The sequence below is a fragment of the Aphelocoma coerulescens genome, chromosome 14, assembly GCF_041296385.1.
Source record: "Aphelocoma coerulescens isolate FSJ_1873_10779 chromosome 14, UR_Acoe_1.0, whole genome shotgun sequence".
Lineage (NCBI taxonomy): Eukaryota > Metazoa > Chordata > Aves > Passeriformes > Corvidae > Aphelocoma > Aphelocoma coerulescens.
The window spans coordinates 1247724-1267354 of NC_091028.1; the positions used below are offsets into that span (position 1 = coordinate 1247724).

A 19631-nucleotide genomic window follows, 5' to 3' on the forward strand; every position below is an offset into this window, starting at 1 on the left:
CCCCTATCCAGCAAGCAGCTGGGGTCAGGAACTGATTTTGTGCCTCTTTCTCTCTCATCAGCTTCCTGAGCTGCAAGACCTAAGTCTGGCCCTCTCCTGAACACGCTTTGGTTCATCTTTAAGTGCTTCCATTCCCGCATCCCTGCCGTGGCTGTGTGTGCAGACGGCTCAAGAGTGTCACCCCCACACCTTACACTCCCGTCTGTGCTCTGCAGTGACCGCTACGGCACCGGCATGTTCCTTCCCCACGGCAGGCAAAGGGCCACGCGTGTCCCCAAGGGCGCGATCGCAGCAGCCGCGGGACCGTCGAGCCCCGGGGAGCGGCGGGTGCGATCCCGGCCCGGCCCGGCCCGGCCCGGCGGCCGCGAGGTGGAGCCGCTCCCCCGCAGCTGCGGCCGCTCGCTCTTCGCCGGGGAGAGGCTCCGGCAGCCGGGAGCGGGCGGATCGGAGCAGCGGGATAAGCCGGTCCCACGCGGGCGCTGAGAGTTGAGTGTGTGTTCCCATGGGCAGGAGGATGCTGCGCCTGTCCTGTTGCCATCGGGGGGAAGGTGGGAGGATGCTGTGCGTGTCTCGCACGCCTTGTGCCACGGCAGGAGCCTCGGGATGCTCTCGGGGCAACGGCGCCTCTCAAGGATGCACAGCTGCCCGCCAGCAGCACCTCTGCCGAGCGGGATTATGTGGATGCAGAGTCAGGGTTTCTCCTGAGAAACATCTCACCTGAATTTTAAGAGCTGTTTTCCAGGGGCCCAAATGCTGTTCAGGGCCCTGAAGTCAGAAGCAAAGTTTAGCTTTAGCACAAAGGGCTCTTTTAATAAACCTCATCAGCTACCTCAGCATCCTCACGTGCTGAGGACCCCGCTTCCGTCTGCTCCGGTTTCCCGGCTCCAATCCTTGTGCCGGGATCGGAAGGACTTGGGCGGTGCTCTCTCGCACCGGAGGAATGTGAGCCCTGCCGGCTGGCAGATAACACCTCGTCCGAAGCGCTGGAGGAGCAGGCGTCCACCGCAGAACGATGTTGCAATCGGAGCACAGAGTGTGCCTGGTGCTTCAGGGGTGTTCCCAGCGAGACACCAGGGGAGGAGGTCCACAAACTTGCCTGGCAGATGGAGGCTGTCCTGCGTGAGCCGGGAGCAGCTTGCTAGGCTGCCTCTGGCATGGCTGGGGTTGAGGTTTGGCTGGCGTCGTTTGCTCCAAACCAATTCAGTGTTTGGGTAGATTTGGGTTGGGATTCCAGAGAGCCTCAGCAGCTTGGGCTGTGCTTCTGCTGCTCAGCTGGGCACGGCATGGGGGGCCCTTGGTTGCCCGAGGGTTGGGGGCCCCGGCCTGCTGCTGGGACCATGAGTTGCAGCATGGAGATGCCAGCCCATGTCTCCAAGGCAGCAGGGCTTGCTGCTGCTCAAACTTGCCTCCAGCAGCTCCTGTGTCTCCAGAGCCTGCCCAGTTGCAAGCAGCAGCAGCTACTGTGATATAAACAAATCCCTGTTTTTTGAAATGGTGGTGGGATTGAAGTGCCTGCTTCCTTGTCCTCTTTGGGAGTGCAGACACACGGGCAGGCCCGTAGGGATGAAGGCAATTCACAGCCCCAAACTTGCCAGAGCTCCTGGAGTGTTTGGACAACGCTCTCAGCCACATGGTGGGAACGTTGGGGTGCCCTGTGCAGGGCCAGGAGTTGGACTCGATGTTTGGGGGCCATTTCCAGCTCAGGAGATTCTGTGATCCTGTGAATTCCTGTGAGGCAGCAGAAGTGTGAACATATGGTCAAATGCACGCAGCCGCACTTCTCCAGTCCTCCGGATTGTCTGGGGAGGTCATCCCTCCACTGCCTCTGCTGATGATCTGGGGCTGAGCTCCCAGTGAGGGAGGAGCCCAGGGGGGTCCCTTGGTGTAGCCATGTCAGAGCAGGTGGCACAGGCCCTCCTGAATCAACTAAAGGCCTTTGTCTGAAGCTGTCCTAAAAATGAGTCTTTCTGAAAGGTGGTGGTGGTACCTGGCTGGCAGCCAGATGGCTGGGGGAAGAAGGGGTATTGAGAGGAAGGGCTGGAACAAAGGGCTGGGAAGGAGGGACCAGGGTGAACAGTGAGAGAAGGAAGGCAGGAGAGGAGAGGTAGGAGGGAGGGAAGGGAAAGAAGCTCATAGGAAAACATGGTGTGAAGAGGGAGAGAAGAAGGACGGTTTGGGGGGTTGGGGGGAAGAGAAACACACAGAGAGTTTTGTAACAACTTAAATTCATTCCAGACAATGTCCAAGGAGCCCTGGCAGCACGGGTTGAAACTAACCCTGCCTTTGATTTTATGAGTTCATTATATGTTGTTTGGGACAGTGATTCATGCATCTTGGCTGCTTCACATTTTCCCTTGTGTCACAAATGAAGAGGGGACCACGAGATGGATTCTTTGGATGGAAAGTATTCCCTCAATTGTTAGGTAGATGTCTCTGCCGTCCAGAGATCCCAGGAGAGTGGTCTCCTGGGTTGCCCCAGCTCCCTGCACAGCACACACAACCTCTGTGCCTCGTGTCTTGCTCCCTCTTAAAGGGAAAGCGCTGGGAATGGCTGGGCAGAAGGAGGTGAGAAGATGCCCAGTGGTGGCCACGTATGTTCTGTGCCTGCCCTTCACTGCAAAACCCAGAATGGGCCAGAGGATGGACCACTGGGACAGCTCAGACCTGTGTGGGGAGGATATCCAGCCACCAAGGACGGTCCTGTGACCGGTGTCCCAGAGCCCATCTCTGCAGGTGGTGAGGGAGGGTGACCCCGAGGTCACCGTCCCAGCTTGGGGACCACACTGGGGTCATGCTGCAGCACTGCTGTGGGTGCTCCTCAGCTCCATCCCCATCCCAAGAGCATCACTGCACTTACAGGTTGTCTCTGCTCAAAGGTGCGAGGCCCTGGATGAGCTACAGGGAAAACCATTAACGAATGGGTTGGTGGCTCCCAGACCATTTTGTTTGGGAATATTTACAACCCTAATAATGGGCCCTGGTCAGAAAAGTAACAAAACCTGCCCAAGCCAGCATCAAAGTTTGCATTGCAGCTTATTGAGAAACACCAATGACTTGGTTGGGTATTGTTACTATTTTTAGCTTTTTGTGTCATTTCAGGCTTTCCAGTCTCACAATTTTCAAAAACATATTGGTAGAGAAAATACAGGCCTTCAAAACTGGACACCAAAAGCTCTTTGCCTGGCCTTTTCTGGTTTTGATTTAAAGTTTCTCTTCTAAATGAGATGAAGTTCAGCAAAGTGTTACATTTTGACCAGAAAGGCATTTTTCAGTGTGGTTGGTCCTGGCCTGAGCCCTGTGAAATGTCAGTGCTTCTACCTTGGCGAGCTGTGACCAGCCTGCAGAGCTTCCCATGCTGCTGTACCTTACACTGACCAGTGGGAAAGGGCCTCGAAGATCCACACACTTATTGGGGCATGGAAACCTTTACAGTGGCCTGAAGTGGCTCAAAAGGAGAGCTGAGACTTTCTTACAAGCTTGCTCTAGTGCTGGATGAGCTTCATGTGGACTACCAGGTAGAACCACCATGCAGAAACCCATCTTGAGATGAGGACAAGAAGCACTGAGGTGGAGTGGCTGAAAGCTCGGGGTCTGGTGGGGGGGAGCAATAGCCCAGCCCTGCAAGCCCCAATCTGCCCTGCTCCACCTGAGTTCCTGAGACCCAGGTACCCCACACTGCCTCCTTTCTTTAGGCCTGGGCTCAGGCGCTGCTGGTCCTGCAGGGAGACTCTCCTGAGGATCCAGCACAGTCTTTATTCTGCTGGGATTGCAGGCCAGCATCTTTCCCCAGCACAAGTTTCACTTCAGGAAAACGAGGGTTTTTTTGTTTGTTTGTTTGAATGTTGTTGTTTTTAAAGAGAATTCTTAGGAAAAACACTCGCTGAGATGGATCAGCTCATTTTCGAAGTTATCCTGAGGCAAAAGGCAGAGGGTGTGGGCTGCGATACACACCCACATCTGTACAATGAGGAAGGCAACAGCGCAAAGCAAAAACAATTGCATGAAAAGCTTTCCAACAACAAAGTTTGCAAACCCGCAGAGCCCAGGCTATTTCTTGTGGTCGGTGGGTAAGAGTTCCCAGATAATAGGGCCTGACAATAGAACAATGGGGGCCGAAAGACGCGGTTCATGATTAGGAGTTATATAACAGCGGCTGGCATTTATTAATAACACTCGTGTTGGGCTTCATTTTCTTAGTTAGCACTTTTCAGGTTCAGAGCACTTCACAACCCCCGGCCATTTCGTATTGGATGCTTGGCACGAGGTGACCTGGAGCAGTAGGAACAACCTTCATGCCTGCTTCTCTTGCAGACCTTACAGGGGAGAAAGGAAAATGGCAAGCAATGGGCTTTCACTGGCTATTTGGGACCTTTCCTGTACCCCAAAGCCATGGGGTGGAGTAAGATCACAAAGGAACATCATTTGGGAAACAGAGTTTTCTGGGATGTGTCACTGAACCTTAATGTTTACAAAGTGCTCCTTTTCCTGGAGAACGAGAAAAACTGGGACTTTCATTGGGACACAGGAATAAGGTTGGGTGTGATCCCAAATGGGAACCAGCCCTGGAGGAACGGTCCCATAGCCAGCCAGCAGTGATGGCATCTGCCTCCTGGCACAGCTCTGGGAGCAGGAGTGATACATCCCACACAGACAACCCCGACGCTGCCTACCACGTCCTGGGACAGGCTGGTTGGAGCACTAGGCATGGCTGTGCCTGGAGGATGCACTCGGGGCAGGCTGGGCCGGGACAGAGGCTTCCTGTGGCCGGCTCTCATGAGACCCTGACGCAGAGCAGCAGTCATCCCGCCGGCACAGGGGATGAGCGGTCCAGTCTGAACAGGTTGTCTCCTTCTGGTCTGGCTATTTATTGCTCCTCTGACTGTTGCTCATGGTATGTGCTGACCGCTCAGCCTGCTCATGAAAAACAAGAGAATTCCCGTCCAAGCTCTGGTGCCAAGCAGGCAGCGACGCTTTTCTTCTGAGCAGGCCTGAGAACCTCTCCTCAGCCCTGGGAGGCAGATGTCTCAAAAGCGGCTCAGACCTGTGAAAGTTGTGGTCCAGGATCAGGCTTTGGCCTCAAACACCCAAACAGCTCATCAGACTGTCTGCTCCAGAGGCAGAACCAGCACAGGCAGGAGAAAAACCTGCCTGTGTGCATGGAGCCGAAAGCAGAGGGCCTCGTGGCCCCACAGCTTTACTCCTAACCAGGAGGCATGGGAGAGCTGCAGATTCCCACAGGGGAACACTGCAAGGAGAAGGAGGCAGGGTTTGCACCTACAAGGGATAGGACCTTGTGCCTTTTTTCACTGGTTCTGGAAGTGCATGTGCTCCAGTGAGCAGTCCTGAGGCAAGGAAATTCACACTTCCAGCAGTTCCTCTTATAGGAAAGGCCTGGAGATGCTGAGCAAAGCCAAGGGCAAAGAGCCACCCCAGGGCCAGCCCTATGACAAGCCCCAGGAGTCCCGGGGAGGTGCCTGCACAGCCTGACCGGAGGCACAGGGCTGTGATGCTGAAGTGATTCCCAGAGCCCCTTGAGCAGTAGCCAAGCTGATGCATCCTGTAAGGAGGAAACCTCTTCTTTTTGGTAAGATCGAAATCATTCACATCTGTCTGGATGTGCCTGCCTGCACAGGAGAGATCATGAGATAACAGATATTGTGACCCTGCTTTTTTTTTCACTTGGTCTCTCAGAGATGCTGGCAGCACCAGGAGCAATTTTAGCACTTGTAAACCATCCTCCCACATGGGAAAAACCTCCCACGCCATCGGCTAATGCTGTCTGGTGGAGAGCAGATTGCACTCCAAATGCCAGAAGCATCGATGGTTTGGGGACTCTGCTCACTGGCAACCGTCTGCCAGTCGATGGCTTATCAGCTCTTCTTCCTCAAAAGGGTTTGGGGGCTCGCCCCTCAGACTGGTCCCTGCACATCCTCGCAGCCCTTTGGTGCCCGCGTGCCAAGTGGTGTGTGAGGCAGAGACAGCACGGTGCCAGAGGCTCAGCGCCCAGGCAGGGCTGCTAGCAGGGGTCACTGGTGCCACACGGCTTGGGCTGCGTTGCTCTCAGCTCTTTGGCTGCAGAATGTATTGCTGGTGGTGTCAGGGAAACCAGGGTGTTTCCTGGGGTTCATCTCTCCTCATGGGTCTGGCTCAGGTTTGGGAACCTCAGTCCTGGGGTTTCTTCCTGGTCCTCCTGTGTGCCTTCCTGCACAGCTGGGGTGGATGGCAACCAGGCTGGATCAGGGGGACCCCACACAGCATGACCATGTCATGGCCATGCTGTGTGACACGGCTACTAAAGGGGAATAGTGCCCCTCAAGCCCCCAGCCCAGGACATCTGGCCCTGATGATCACTGGTGGGCTGCCCAGGACAGCCCTGCATATGGGATCCAGCTGCCTGTGCCTGACTCCAGGTGAGGCAGAATGAGGTGAGACTGGCTGGATGAGACAAGCAGCCAGGGGAGATGATGAGAGTAATTTCAGACCTTTTAAATCAAGACTTAGATGTGCCCTTTGCTGCTGAGATTGAAATCAAGACCCTCCTAGCTTCAAAGACAGTGAGCATTAAAGGTCAGATTTCTTTGCTGTACATCCAAGGTGAGAGCTATAGCCAGAACTGTCTGACAGCACACTGTTACAGGCAGGAAAATCCTTTTGTTATGTGCCTTCAAGTACTGAACAGAAAAGGCTTAAATACAAATTAGTTTTTTGAGGGGAGAAATACATACTGACCCAGGGAAGTTGATGAGGATTAAAACATTCTCCTCACACTTACTGGGAAAGGATCACGTCCACCATCTGGCCTGAAAGGAACTTCCAGTTCTTTTTTGGCACCCCAATCTGAATCCACAGCATCTATGGGTTCAAACTGGGTCAAAAGGCTCTGGTGCTGTCTGGGGGAAATCTCTAAAATCCCCACCATGACCTTTTCCCTACAATTTAATTTGATGGGAATTGCACAGGCAGAAAAATAATAGAGTTTCAAGGTAAGTTTGGTCTACAAAAATTTCCTGCCAATGGCAAATGCAGTTCATGGGGCTGTTTCCTTCTGGCATTTGTCTCTGCACCCATCTTTCATGCCTTCCCACCTCCAGAAAAGGTGCATTTAACAGCATGGCACTGGCTTAATGACAGATGGTGCCAAAGCTGGTCTCTCTGGATCCTAGTGGCAACTACTCAATGGCTCATCTTGTGTTTCTCCGTCTGCTCTGCCTGTTGGAGGTTGGGGTTTTTTTGGACTTGTCCTTCTGATCATGGCCTGCACCTCGGAGATCAAATTGAAGAGCTTTTAAGAGAGGAGAAGGAGCTCCATGTTCTCTGAATCCATGGCCTGGGGATTCCCTGGCTGTGCTCCAACAGCTCTCAGGGCAGAGCAGAGCCCCCCTTAGAGCTCAGTGCCACAGAAGAGGAAAGGAAGAAGCAGGGCCGTGATGGTTGGAAGTGAAACTCCATGGGGTTCTTTAGCAGGAATTAGTGCCTTATTTACCAGTGCACTCCTCTATGCTCAGGATTAAGTCCTCACATCCCATGTTTCAGCAGGTTTGCCCAGAGCATGTGAACAAGAGCTCTTATTCTCCTGTATGGGCACCCACAGTCACCTCCTGCCCGCACTACACAGGGGAGGAGGTTTGCAAATGGTCTTTCTTAAGCAGATGTGCCACATAGTCCCTGCTAGCACTTTTTGATGAAAAATGGCATAAAAATATAAAATTTGGATGAAGAACAGAGGGGAAAAAAACCTGACTGAATTTTCACAATTCCTTTCCTGGTTCCTGTCTCACTACAGTTGGTTGAATGTTTCTAAATTCAGCTACACTTCAAAAATTTCTGACCAAAAAACACAAGGATGTTTTTAGAAAAACGTTTCTCAGTTTTTCCCTTCTGGTTTGGCCATGTGTTTGACTCACTGAGAGGAGACTCCAGTTGGTTTTTCTGACTAGAACCACACTTTAAAGAGAACAGCCATTCCCTTAATTTGGGCTGATAAATCTCGCAGTCACAGATGAAGATAAATCACATTTTGAACCCAGAGTACAAATTCTCAGGGTTTAAACATTTGTGTGGTATTTGTTAAGCAATTTGAAATGTTATTGAAGTAACTGAGCTGGACAACAGGGTTGGACCTGGCCCAGGACAACAACTGTGTACAGAGACTAGGCCTGTATGGAATAGGGATAGAGGGTCCTGGCTGAATCCCACTTGGAGCATTCATGGAGGGTATGTCCTTTCTTCTATGCAGGGTATCTTTGGTTGTGCTTCTTCCACTGCTCCCTTTGGGAGGATGGAGGGATGCTCTGTCAGCCCCTGTGGGAAGCCTTTATATTCCAGGCATGCTAAATCTCCTCATGAAGAACAAATTTGCTTCAGCCCCCAGGAGAGTTACGGAGGACTTTGAATTTCTTGTGCCTGTCTGCTGCTGCTGCTGCTGCTGCTGCAGACTCCAGAGGAAAAAGAGGCTCCTGCCACAATGGGGTGGCCCGAAGGGGACCCCAGGGTCAGCACTGGCTGCTGCAAAGCTGGGATTCCTGGAAAGCTGCTGCGTGTCCAACACGCGCCATCCCACCTGGGCACAAAGCTCCGGCCCTGCCCGCCCCGGCTGCTCCGCAGGACGGCACAGCTCCCTCGGAGGGACGAACTCCTCCCGGGCACCACCACCCTGCGCCTTCCCCAGGGCACCTGGCAGAGGCTCTTTCACGCCCCATGGCCGGATGCTTGTGGGGGTGCGTTCCCTCCCGCCTCCAATGGAGGCACCTCGAGGTGCCCCGAGCCCTGTTCCGGGTGCCGGGACCCTCGGGGCTCCGAGCCCTGTGGCGGTACCGGGACCCCGCAGGACCCAGCGGGGCCGGGCCGGGCCGGGCGGGTCCCGCCTGCCCCTCGCGGCCGCCAGGTGGCGCCACCCTCCCGGGTCAGCGCGGGGCCGGGGCCGGGGCCGGGGCCGGTGTCGGTGTCAGTGTTGGTGCTGGGGCCGGTGCCGGTGTTGGGGCCGGTGCCGGTGTTGGGGCCGGTGTCGGTGTCGGTGTTGGTGCCGGTGTCGGTGTCGGTGTCGGTGTTGGTGTTGGGGCCGGTGCCGGTGTTGGGGCCGGTGTCAGTGTCGGTGTTGGTGTCGGTGTTGGTGTTGGGGCCGGTGTCGGTGTTGGGGCCGGTGTCGGTGTCGGTGTTGGTGTCGGTGTTGGTGTTGGGGCCGGTGTCGGTGCTGGGGCCGGTGCCGGTGTTGGGGCCGGTGTCGGTGTCGGTGTTGGTGTCGGTGTCAGTGTCGGTGTCGGTGTCGGTGCTGGGGCCGGTGCCGGTGTTGGGGCCGGTGTCGGTGTCGGTGTTGGTGTCGGTGTCAGTGTTGGTGTCGGTGTTGGTGCTGGGGCCGGTGTTGGTGCCGGTGTCGGTGTTGGAGCCGGTGTCGGTGTCGGTGTTGGGGCCGGTGTCGGTGTTGGGGCCGGTGTTGGTGCCGGTGTTGCGGTCGGTGTCGGTGTTGGGGCCGGTGTCGGTGTCGGTGTCGGGGCCGCGCTCACAGCAGGGCCGGGGCAGCACTCTCGGCTGCAGCGCGGGCAGCACCCCCGTGGGGCTCCGTGAGGACGGAGGGCAGTGCCGTGCTGTGCCTGGCCAGTGGTCTCTTCATCAGCCCCCGTTGTGACTCCCAGAGCAGTGTCCGGCAGCAGGAAAAGCGCCCGTGTTCCCGCTGAGAAGCCATGTCCCAGCCCGGTCCAGCAGCCTGGGCAGAGGGCACCTCCCGGCACAATTCAGCCCAGGGCTCTGTTGGGTACCACGATGTCACAAACACCATCACCACGTCCTGTATTAGTGTCCTTCTTCATCCAGCTTCATGGCTACGCGTTGACCCACAGGCTGCCTCTGCTGGCTCAAACAGGTGTTCAAGAGGATTGGTGGCTGCAGTTCCCGGGTGGGAAGGGAGGAGACAAAAGTAGGCTCTTTCCTAAAATATGGTCAAAGAGCAGAACACCAAGTGCAGCTCAGTGCTTAATCTCGGCTCCAGGATGAAATATGGTCTCTGTCCCAATAAAGTAGATAAACTGAGCCAAGTCCTTTGTTAGTACCATCTCCTGGAGAGAAAGTGTCTTTTGGCAGCAAATGTGATGGAAACAGACCAGACAATGCTTGAGGACACAGCCAGTCTCAGAGGGGATCTGACGGCTCTTGCACAACCCTCCAAGAAGCTGATGGACTCGAACACCTGTACATGATCCAGCATCCATGACAAGGAACTTTTTTCTCTGGCACTGTTCTATTTCCCACCCCAGACTCAGAGCTGGCTCTCCGAAGGCTGTCCTGCCATGGCACCCAGGACTGCAGCCTTTACTTCCCTTCTCAGCCTTCCTGCTGCTCCACTCTGCCTCCTGATACCTCCCCAAAGGCTGCCCCCAAAGCAGCCAACGCTGAGACACCGGAGCTGCAAGGAGCACTGGCCATGCTGCTGCTCATTGGGTGGAAGCTGCATCCTGGGAGCCCCAGGGTCCCTGCTGCCGACCCACAGCAGCTCTGGCAGCACCAGCGCCAAAGCCTCAGCTTCTTTTAGTGGCGTGCAAGACTTCCCCTGGGGAAAGGTCCAGATCTTACCTAAAGTCAGAGTCAAGGGTCAGTGGGCTTGGCTGGGCACCTTGGTCTCATTCTCCAGCGTGGGGAAATCAGAGGTTTCCATGGACCATGTTCACAGGTGGCAAAGCAGCCGGGACATCGCTGACCATGTCCCATATCTGCACACCCTTCACTCCCAGCTTCCAGGTACAAGAAGGAGCCTTTCCCATCACCTGCTCTGTCATATCGCTGCGACCGTGGGCTTGTGAGGGCTCCCCTCCCTTTTTAGGATATCAGTGTGATGCTGGAGAGCAGGGTCTCCTACCATATCCCAGCAGGGGGCCATGGGCCCTTGCTGGTCTGTGTCCCGCTCCAGGGTGCCCGGTAGGAGGCCAAGGTTCTTTGGGCAGGTAATTGAAACTCCTTGGGAGGAATGGTGAGGCCTTACAAAGAGAGGGGCAGAATCAGTCCACTGAAATTCACTGGTGGGCTTGGATATGGCTGCAACAGCCACATACCACACATCTGTTTCAGGGTTTGGGTCAGACTCATCCAGAGGAAAGAAATAAAATATGTAGACCGTTTTGCTGTTTGCAAACAGGCCCTGTTTTTTTGTGAATGGATTCATTCACCGTCCTCCTGAAAGGGCCATTTTAGCCAATGGCCGGTTCGCAAGCACTGCCTCCCAGCTCCTCCTGATTTGCTCTTCGTGGCTCTGCCTCTCCGATTGGGCTCCCGGCACCACATGACACTGTCCCTTCTCCTTGATGGGGTGTCTGACACTTTTAGGCAGAATACCAAACAGCTAATGCCGAGGAGCAGCCATGTCCCTGGGATGCTGCTGCTGTTAATGTTTGGTTTTAATCACCAAGGGGGAGGGGAGGCTCATGCATGGCCTTTGCAGATGAGCCAGCAGCCCTTCTGACACCTCTGGAGCATCAGGAGGAAAGCCTTATACTCCCTCATGGAGAGGGGTCAGGGTCCTGCTCTGCCCAGCAGCAGCTGGGCATGTGGTTGGGTTTGCTATAGATGGACACAGCAAAGGAGAACTGCAAGGGAGTGGGAAGGCATCCCAAGGTATGTCTGGCACAGACGGAGCAGAACCCCCACCCTTGCACCTGGTAGCCCTGAGGAGATGGTGAGACGAGCCCGCAGGTCACACCTGTGGTCAGCACAGGATCACTGAGGCTGGAAAAGACCTCTGAGATCATTGAGCACTGTGCACCCTGGCACTATTAACCTCAGCATTGTGGCTTGATTTCCACTGTGGTGATGAACAAGGAGCTGGGGGTGCCTGAGGAAGTGGCTCCAGCTCAGCTGGAGCTCCCGACCAGCAGTGGTCAGCAGGATGAGCTCAGCAATGACCTGCTGCTAGACCAAGCAGGGTGTGCAGGGAGTCTGGCTTTCCCTGATAGCTCCTGGTGGCCATGACAGGCTGCAAAGGTGAGTGACAGCAAATGCTCAGGATGGAGGAGGACATGAACACAATTTTGCGTGTTGAGAAAAAGTTTAGCTTGGGCTTTAAAGTGTGAGAAGGCCAATTACTGCCTCCAGCCCATTCGTCTGCCTTTCTAGGAATGATGAGTGATGGGCTTAGGTCATCACCTGGGCCTGAGTCAGATATCTCCAGAGCTGGCACTAAATATCTGCGAACCCTACCCCCGTGAATCTGAGTTACCCTGGCAGAGCCGGCACGCTGACAGAAGCTGCATTCCTGGGCACTGGCCTTAGCTGAGGGGACACAAGCTAAACAGGGAGAGGCGGGGCAGAAATTGGGGATGAAATATGAAATACCCTTTGCCAATGGAGACAAAAGAGTTAACCTGCTGCTGGTTAAAACCGAACTGGGATGTGAAAGAGGAGTGGAAAGGTGACTTCATCCCATTGAATCAAATGTCAGGAGCCATCCTGAACTCATTCTCTCTTCCAAGAGAAACAGGACAATCTAAATCCGGGGTTCGTGTGTGGGAGAGCAATTCACCAAGCAACAGAAGGGCCTTGACATTCAGAAGGAAGAGATGGAGACCTCTGCAGACCTGAGAGAGGGGTTCTTTGCTTCAGCCAGGCTTTGTTGGGACTACAAGGAAGAGATCCAGCCAAGGGAGCTCCTGAACAGCACGTGGTGTTGGAGCAGGTGAGCTCTGGCCAGCGCTGGCTCTGGAGAGGAAAGCTGCCTTTGCTTTCCTGCCATGCCAAGGGACATGTGCCTGCAGGACATGGAACATCCATTGGGTCCCATGGAACTTCCTTCATCACATGTGCTCTGCCCTGCCCGACGGAAGAAGGGCTGATCTTCCAGCTAACCACCTTCTGCTTAAGCATGGACGCTCAGTATGGAGAAGGGACACTGCAAAGCATGAGGCTCAGTGCGGCTTCACAGGGCATGGGCAGGTTCCCCTGCTAACAGCGGGCGAGTGGAGGAGCAGCTGGGTGCCCAGGAGCGCGGGCGCACAGCCCTGTCAGTGAGTGCCCACGGCCGTGCGTGGCTTTTGGCAGTGCAACGGCAGGCGGGACCTGAGTTAGAGGATGGCAGCCACCCTCAGTGCTCCAGCCCTTTTCCCAGGCCGTGACCCCAGAACACAAGGGGAAAGGCCCACGTCTTCAGAAGCTGGCACCCACCGCATCTCGGGGTTCTGCCGGTTCTGCCTGTTCTGCCCCCTTCCCCCTGCAGCACATCCCTTAATCACAAGCAGCTTGGGGAGACAATGAAATAACCGCACCAAAGAACCAGCCTTGTTCCCCTTTGTCTTCCTCTCCTTTGAGGCTCGGCAGTTGAGGCGGGCCATCACGCCCACGGCCCGGCCGTCACACATCCGACTCACCGCCTCCCGGGGCAGCCAAGCTCCTCGGCACGAGGGAACCGTGCATCGGCACGAGGTGACCGTGGTCCAGTGCTGTGGCAGACTGCAAGGCAGGGCCGGGTGGGCTGGCACACGCCCCACAGGGCTGTGCTCTGCTCCCCAGCCCTGGCCCTCACCGAGCACCTTAGCTCTCAGCTCTCATCCTTTCACCTCCAGACAAGCCATCATCTCAAGCGGGACCACTGAGATCTCCCCAGAGACGGAGGCAGCCCCCCTCCTCCCTCCAGCACATGGCATGGAGGCTCTTAGGCTGGTTTTCGCTGAGTTCACACAAATCTCGCCTTCCCCTTTCCCAACCCCCACTTCCCCGTGCAACTGAACTCAGCCATTGAGCCCAGCGAATGGTTTATTTCCCAGGTTAGCACAAAGCAGGGGTCTCTGTGTGCCCCTGGAACCAGCAGAACAAAACGCACAAAGACGTTAGAGGGCCATTTGTAACCAAATCCCAACACACCAGATACTGTTGGGATTATGTCAGAAATATTTTCCCAGAATGCCTTCCCCCCATGCTCCCTCCTACAGATGTTCGGCCCCCACACCACAGATGTTGTTCCTCTTGCAAAATGAGCTTTCCCCTTTCTCTCCGAAATGCCCCTGATGTTTTGCACATTGTCTTTGCCGAGGTCTCCTTTTCACCCTGCGTTCTGCATCCCCCCCTTCCCGGATCCCTCTGGTGGATGTGTGGAAAGGCCAACCTGCCTCGTCACATGGGGACGAGGGGATGGCTGCAGGGCTCTGCAGGGATGTGGGCTACTGGATGTCACTGTCCCGCTTGCCTTGTCCCCACCATGCCCATCTCAACAGCTCTGTTTCAACTTCAATCTGTGTGTGACCTCCAGGCTCTGCAGGCCTGCTTCATGGGACTTGCTGGACCTCAGTCCCCTCAGATGACGATGGAGGGATACGAGCCAGACCCCTTGGAGGGTCCTGGTGCCTTCCCGTGGGCTTGGTGTCATGCTGCTCTCCTGTGCTGCATGCCAAGCTGGAGGGGGCAGGGTCTCCTTGCTGCTCCGCAGCCGCCTTGGGGGAGAGCATCTCCTCACTGGCCGGGGCCTTCGGCTGCAGTTTGTTCCTCAGGGATGCCGGGCACGTTTCAGACACCAGAGGGAATGGCCAGACCTTCCCCTCCAGCACCAGCAGCCGAGGCAGAACACGCAGGGGAATAGCCTGGCAGCCCGTCAGGGCCCCGCTCCAAGCCCTGTGACAGACCGGCAGACAGATAGACAGACAGACAGACAGATCTCCGTCGGCAGTGGGCTCGCACTGCCCGTGCCCCGCTCCCCGGTGCTGGGCTCCTCCCCAGCCCGGCTGTCGGAGCCTGCCCGAGGGAGCCGTCCCGTTTCTGCCTTGCCCTGGCTCCACGAGCTCCGCTGGCCCCGCACACGAGCTGAGGGCGCTCCACGGCACCGCAGGCTCTGCCGAGCCCCGCACACCCCCAGCGACGCCGCGGGCAGCGATGCCGGGCCCGGGGCTCCGTGGCGGCAGCAGGGCAGGGCGCAGGGCGCGTCTCCATCCTTCCCTCCTTTGCTAGTACCGGCAGCCGAGAAAAAGCATTTGTTCCGACACACGCGGGGCTGCCAAGCTGTGTCAGGCGCTTTGATGGCCGGGGCAGTAACCTCGACCGCTTCCTCTGCCAGCAGGAGAGCCGAATCCAAGAGCCGCAGAGCATGGAATCTCGCAAGGACTTCAGATGACACCTCCAGTCCGGGACTTCGTAGCTCTTTCATGCCTTACGAGACATTTCTCTCCCGTCGGTGTTTTTCTTTCTCCCCAACAGGTTATACACGCAAAGAAACCCCAGAGCGGATTCCTGGAGAGACAGAAACCGATGGAGCTGTCCCGACTTTTGGTGCATTTTGTGATTTGCACCAGCGTGGCCCAGGCAAAGCCCTTTACTCATCACCTGCTCTGAGCAAGAATCCGAGTCTCCGCTGGTCTCCCAGGGAGCTGGAGTGCAGCACGGGGTTTTTCTTCAAAGATAGAGTTTATTGCTAAAAATGTTTTGATCAGTGATAGCTCATATTTACATTGATATGTTTTTTAAGGAATATTCAAGTAAACATTTCCAATAGTTTCTGGCATAATCTCTAGCTTTTTTTTTTTTTTCCTATACACAAACGTTAAAAATAAATAAACTGTACACAGAAAATTTCCTTTAACATCTCTACACGACTATATGTATTCCCACACAACAAAACAATTCCACTCTTTCATAGATTTGTACTTTTCTTTAAAATTTCCTTCTTAATTAATTGTTATACACTTAAAAAACCCTAGAGAGCTTGGCAAATTAGTTCAAACATCAGTGACAAGGTCTGAAGACAAAAAAAATACAGCACAGAGAAACAACCGTTCAGGGATGCTGCGGTTCCTGTTTTTCTTTTTTTACACCCCCCGCCCCTTTTCTCCTTTTGATAAAAACACCTTTACAAGAAATTTCTGCCCTTCCCTTCGGCAGGGAAGTGCTTGGGTTCTGTGGGGATGGGTTTAAAATGTGGTCCTATGTCTTTAAAATAATAATAATAACAATAATAATTATAATAATAATAAAAAAAACAGCTGCGATTTCCCCCCCTTTTCCTTTAAAATCTCTCTATTTACACGGCTGGTAGTTTTTTTTCCTTTTTTTTTTTAAGTTTTTTTTAATTTTCCTTTTGTTAGAAGGCTATATACGTATAAAAATAGACATCTGATTGTAGTGCTTTACTGTGCCTTTGGCCTGCCCTGCAGTTCCTGGGTTCGCTTTTCCCCCTTTTGAATAAAATAACATTAAAAGAAGTCCAAGGGAAAAAAAATAACAAAAAAATTAACAACAAAAAATCAAACAACAAAAAACCAACCAAACAAAAAAAAACCCCAAAATTAACAAAAAAAAAAAAAAAAGCGGTTCATCTTCTCCCACTTCGCTCTGGGGGGTGGGAAAAAAAAACCAAACCAACCCTCCCCAAAAACTATCCCAAAAAAACCCACCCACCAAAAAAAAAAAACCCACCCGAAAACCTCCCCCCCTAAAGTGATCCGGAGGAGGAGGGCGGCAGTGCAAGGGGCCGGGGAGGCTTAGCAGGAGCACTTGCACTCGGAGATGAGCGGGTACTGCACGGGGATCCAGGTGCAGTACTTCTGACTGGACCAGCCCTGGCAGTGCCAGCGCAGGAAGGTCTTGGTGACCGACTTGACGGGCTTGCAGAACATGCCCTCGGGCAGCGAGCAGGACTTCTCGGCCAGGCAGTTGCCTTCCTTGATGTAGCGCGGCCAGAAGCGCACCCCCAGGTCCTTCCAGGCGTAGAGGACGGGGCAGTGGGTGTGCGCCCAGAGCCACTGCAGCACCTTCCGCCGCGCCTTCTTGCCCAGCCGCAGGCGCGGGCCCCGGGGCGGCCCCAGCTCCAGCCGCCGCAGCTCGGCCGGCAGCGCCGCCCGCCCCCGCCCCGCCGCCGCCGCGGCGCCCGAGGCGTTGGCCGGCCCCGGCACGGCCACGGCCATGAAGCCGGGGTCGAAATGGCTGCCCAGCTTCTTCCTCAGCGTCCTCTCGTCCAGATCCTGCTCCTTGGGGTCGTACTCGGGGTCTGGGTGCTCCACGATGTCCTTGACGGGCAGGTTGTCGCTGGGTGAGGGTCGCAGGCGCAGGAAGGGCTGCCCGCCCGCCGGCAGCCCCAGGCAGAGGCAGAGCAGCAGCGCCCGGATCGCCGTCATGCTCCGGGCGGGCCCCGGCGCTGCTCCCGGCGGGCTCGGCTCCTAGCGCTGCCCGGCGGCGCCCGCCGGCTCCCGGGGGCTCATAAATAGGCAGAGACACCAGTGTCCGGCGGGGCCCGTTACTTTAAATAGCCCGGCCGGGGTTGTGTGACAGCCGCATCTGAGGCTCGCCCCGCGCCCGCGGCCGCTGGCTCCCGGGGCTCCCCGCCGGGCCGGCTCCAGCCGCGGTCGGCAGCGCCGGGGGGTCCGAGCCTCCCCCGCGGGGGAGGGCAGGGCACGGCGGCGGCCGAGCCTTCTTCCTCCTCCTCCTCCTCCTCCTCCTCTGCCGCCGCCGCCGCTCTTGCTCGCTCGCTCCCCCCCAAAATTCACAGCGGACTCGTCTCCATCGCCATGGTGACAGCTGGGCCGAGCCCCACGACAGCTCGTCTAGACGGTGTGACAGGGTTTGGCGTGAGACCGGAGCCCGAGAATAAAACCCTCCTTTATAGCCGGGCGCGCCGGGCGAGGGGGCGGGAGGAGGGTCACGGCGCCGGGGCGCTCGGGCGGCCCCTGCGCGGGCACGGCCGGGGCACGGGGCTCAGGCGGCGGCGGGCGGCGGCAGCAGCGCCCGCGGCCCGGCCGGGTTCCTCCTCATGGCGAGCGGCGGGGGCGGCCCGCGGGCCCCCGGGGCATCCTCGGCGTGGTGGGGCTGGGGGGGCCGGAGGGTGTCCCCGGCACCGGCGAGGCGGCGCGTCCCGATTCCCTGGCGGCTCCTCGGCGGGGACGGGCAGGGGCGGACTCGGCCGCTGTTCAGAAGCCCCGGCGGCCCATGCTGCTGCCGCTGCTGCTGCCGGTGCTCCGGGGACCCGGTCGTCCCCACCGCGCTCAGCGCATCCAGCCGCGGCTTCGCTCCGTGCCCTGCGCTGCCGGCTCGGCTCGGCGCGGTGCGGTGCAGCCCGGCCAGACGGGACTCGGCTCGGTGTCGCTCGGCTCGGCTCGGTGTCGCCCGGTGTCGCGGTGTCCCGCCCGCCGCCGCCGCCGCCCGCCCGCCGCGCTCTGCCGCGCCGCCGCTGCCGCCCAAGTTAAATACGCGCCCGACGCGCGGCCGCCCCGCCCCCCCTGTCACTTTCACCGCGCGCTGAGTGACAGCCGGGTCCTGCCGCCACCCCCCCGGAGCCGCCCACCCCCTCCCCGGAGCCGCGTCCCACCTGCGGCCCCGGGCCCCGGGCTGCCGGGAGCCGTCACCCCAGCAGCGGGCACGGCGCGGAGCGGGGGCCGATGGCCCCGGAGCAGCGGGGCACTGCCTGCTCCTGGCGTTCCCCGTCTGCACCAGCCCGGGCTCCGGGCACCGCACAGACCCCCGGGTAGCGGGACCCTCGCTCTGCCTCTGCCTTCCGCAGCTGCTTTGCTGCCCCACCGCGTCTGCTTCTCCACAGGAGCCCAGCCGCCATCAAACCCCCTTCCAGCTTTGCGCAGAGCTCTAGTAGAATAGGGTACCACGTCCTTAGAGCCCCTCTGGGACAGCACACCAGAGTGGGACCACTCCGGCGCCAGCATCTCGGCACCCTCTGCAAGGGAGTCCGCAGCCTTCCAGGAGCACCGCTCTCACTCGAGGGAAAGCATCCCTGCATCCCTCACTGCAACACGGTGTGATAACCAGCCAGGCTAAAACAGCCGCTCTTCCTTCACCCCCTTCTCAGCCGTGTGGGGCTACGTAATTTTCTTTTTTTTTGGAGAACAGCTGGACCCATAGCCTTTGAGGCACAGAGACTGCCAGCCTGGTGTGTGTCAACACTGCGAAACCCCAAACCCTCCTCACCTCCTTTACCTCCACATTGCTGAGCACTGAGCTCACACTTGAACCATGTCCAGAAATTGGACACACAGCTGGTTCCTCCAGGCTGACAGTGTGTAAGAACATTCCTGCCCATGCCAGTCACTCTCTCCCAAAGCCATGAGATAACCAGTTACCCACCGGAGCCAAGGCAGGGTGCAGAGGGACCGACGTGGATTGTGGGGCTGGTTTCTCATCGCAGTGTGCTTCTGACCTAGCAAAGTGAGGGGCTGCAGGGACAGGTCAGCCCAGAGCATCCCGCTGGCACATGCTGGGGGTTGTGCAGAGCTGGCTTCACTTACTAGACTAAGTGACAGAGCATCCTCCCCAGGCTTCTGTCTCTTCATCCTCCCAGAAATGCCAAATGTTGGGTTCAGACAGGAAACAAAACCAAATCCCCCTAAATTAGAGAGCTGGACATCCAGCCCTGAGTCTGCATAGAGTCAGAGCATCTGCTGGACTTTGGGGACACAGAGCTGCTGCGCCAGAGTGGGAGCTGATCCCAGTGCATCCCAGTAATTTACAGTGTGCAGGAGTTTCAATGTATCTAGCCTTTCTTCCTTGGCTCTGTATTTCTGCTTCCACCATCCCAGCTTGGTTTGCTGAACTTGGAGCTTTTCTTCATTTGGCTCACACACACTCTGCAATTAGAGCCACGAAACTGTACCATTTCCCAGCCTTTTCAGCATTAGCTCTCAACAGTTCACAAAAGAGATGGGTATTGCTATCCCCTGGGGCTGAATATT

General features: G+C 56.7%; 1 protein-coding gene across 1 annotated transcript; it reads right to left on the bottom strand.

Moving 5' to 3' along the window:
• Positions 1–16332: 16332 nt before the first annotated feature.
• Positions 16333–17332, bottom strand: LOC138118794 (noggin-2-like). Its single transcript, XM_069030010.1, has one exon. It carries the CDS (start codon positions 17070–17072, stop codon positions 16440–16442), a length of 633 nt encoding a protein of 210 aa, XP_068886111.1. The 5' UTR covers positions 17073–17332; the 3' UTR covers positions 16333–16439.
• Between the last annotated feature and the right edge of the window lie 2299 nt (positions 17333–19631).

What these genes read in the sequence shown, in the direction of transcription:
- LOC138118794 (XM_069030010.1), bottom strand. Translation starts at nt 17,072, where the DNA reads ATGACGGCGATCCGGGCGCTGCTGCTCTGCCTCTGCCTGGGGCTGCCG.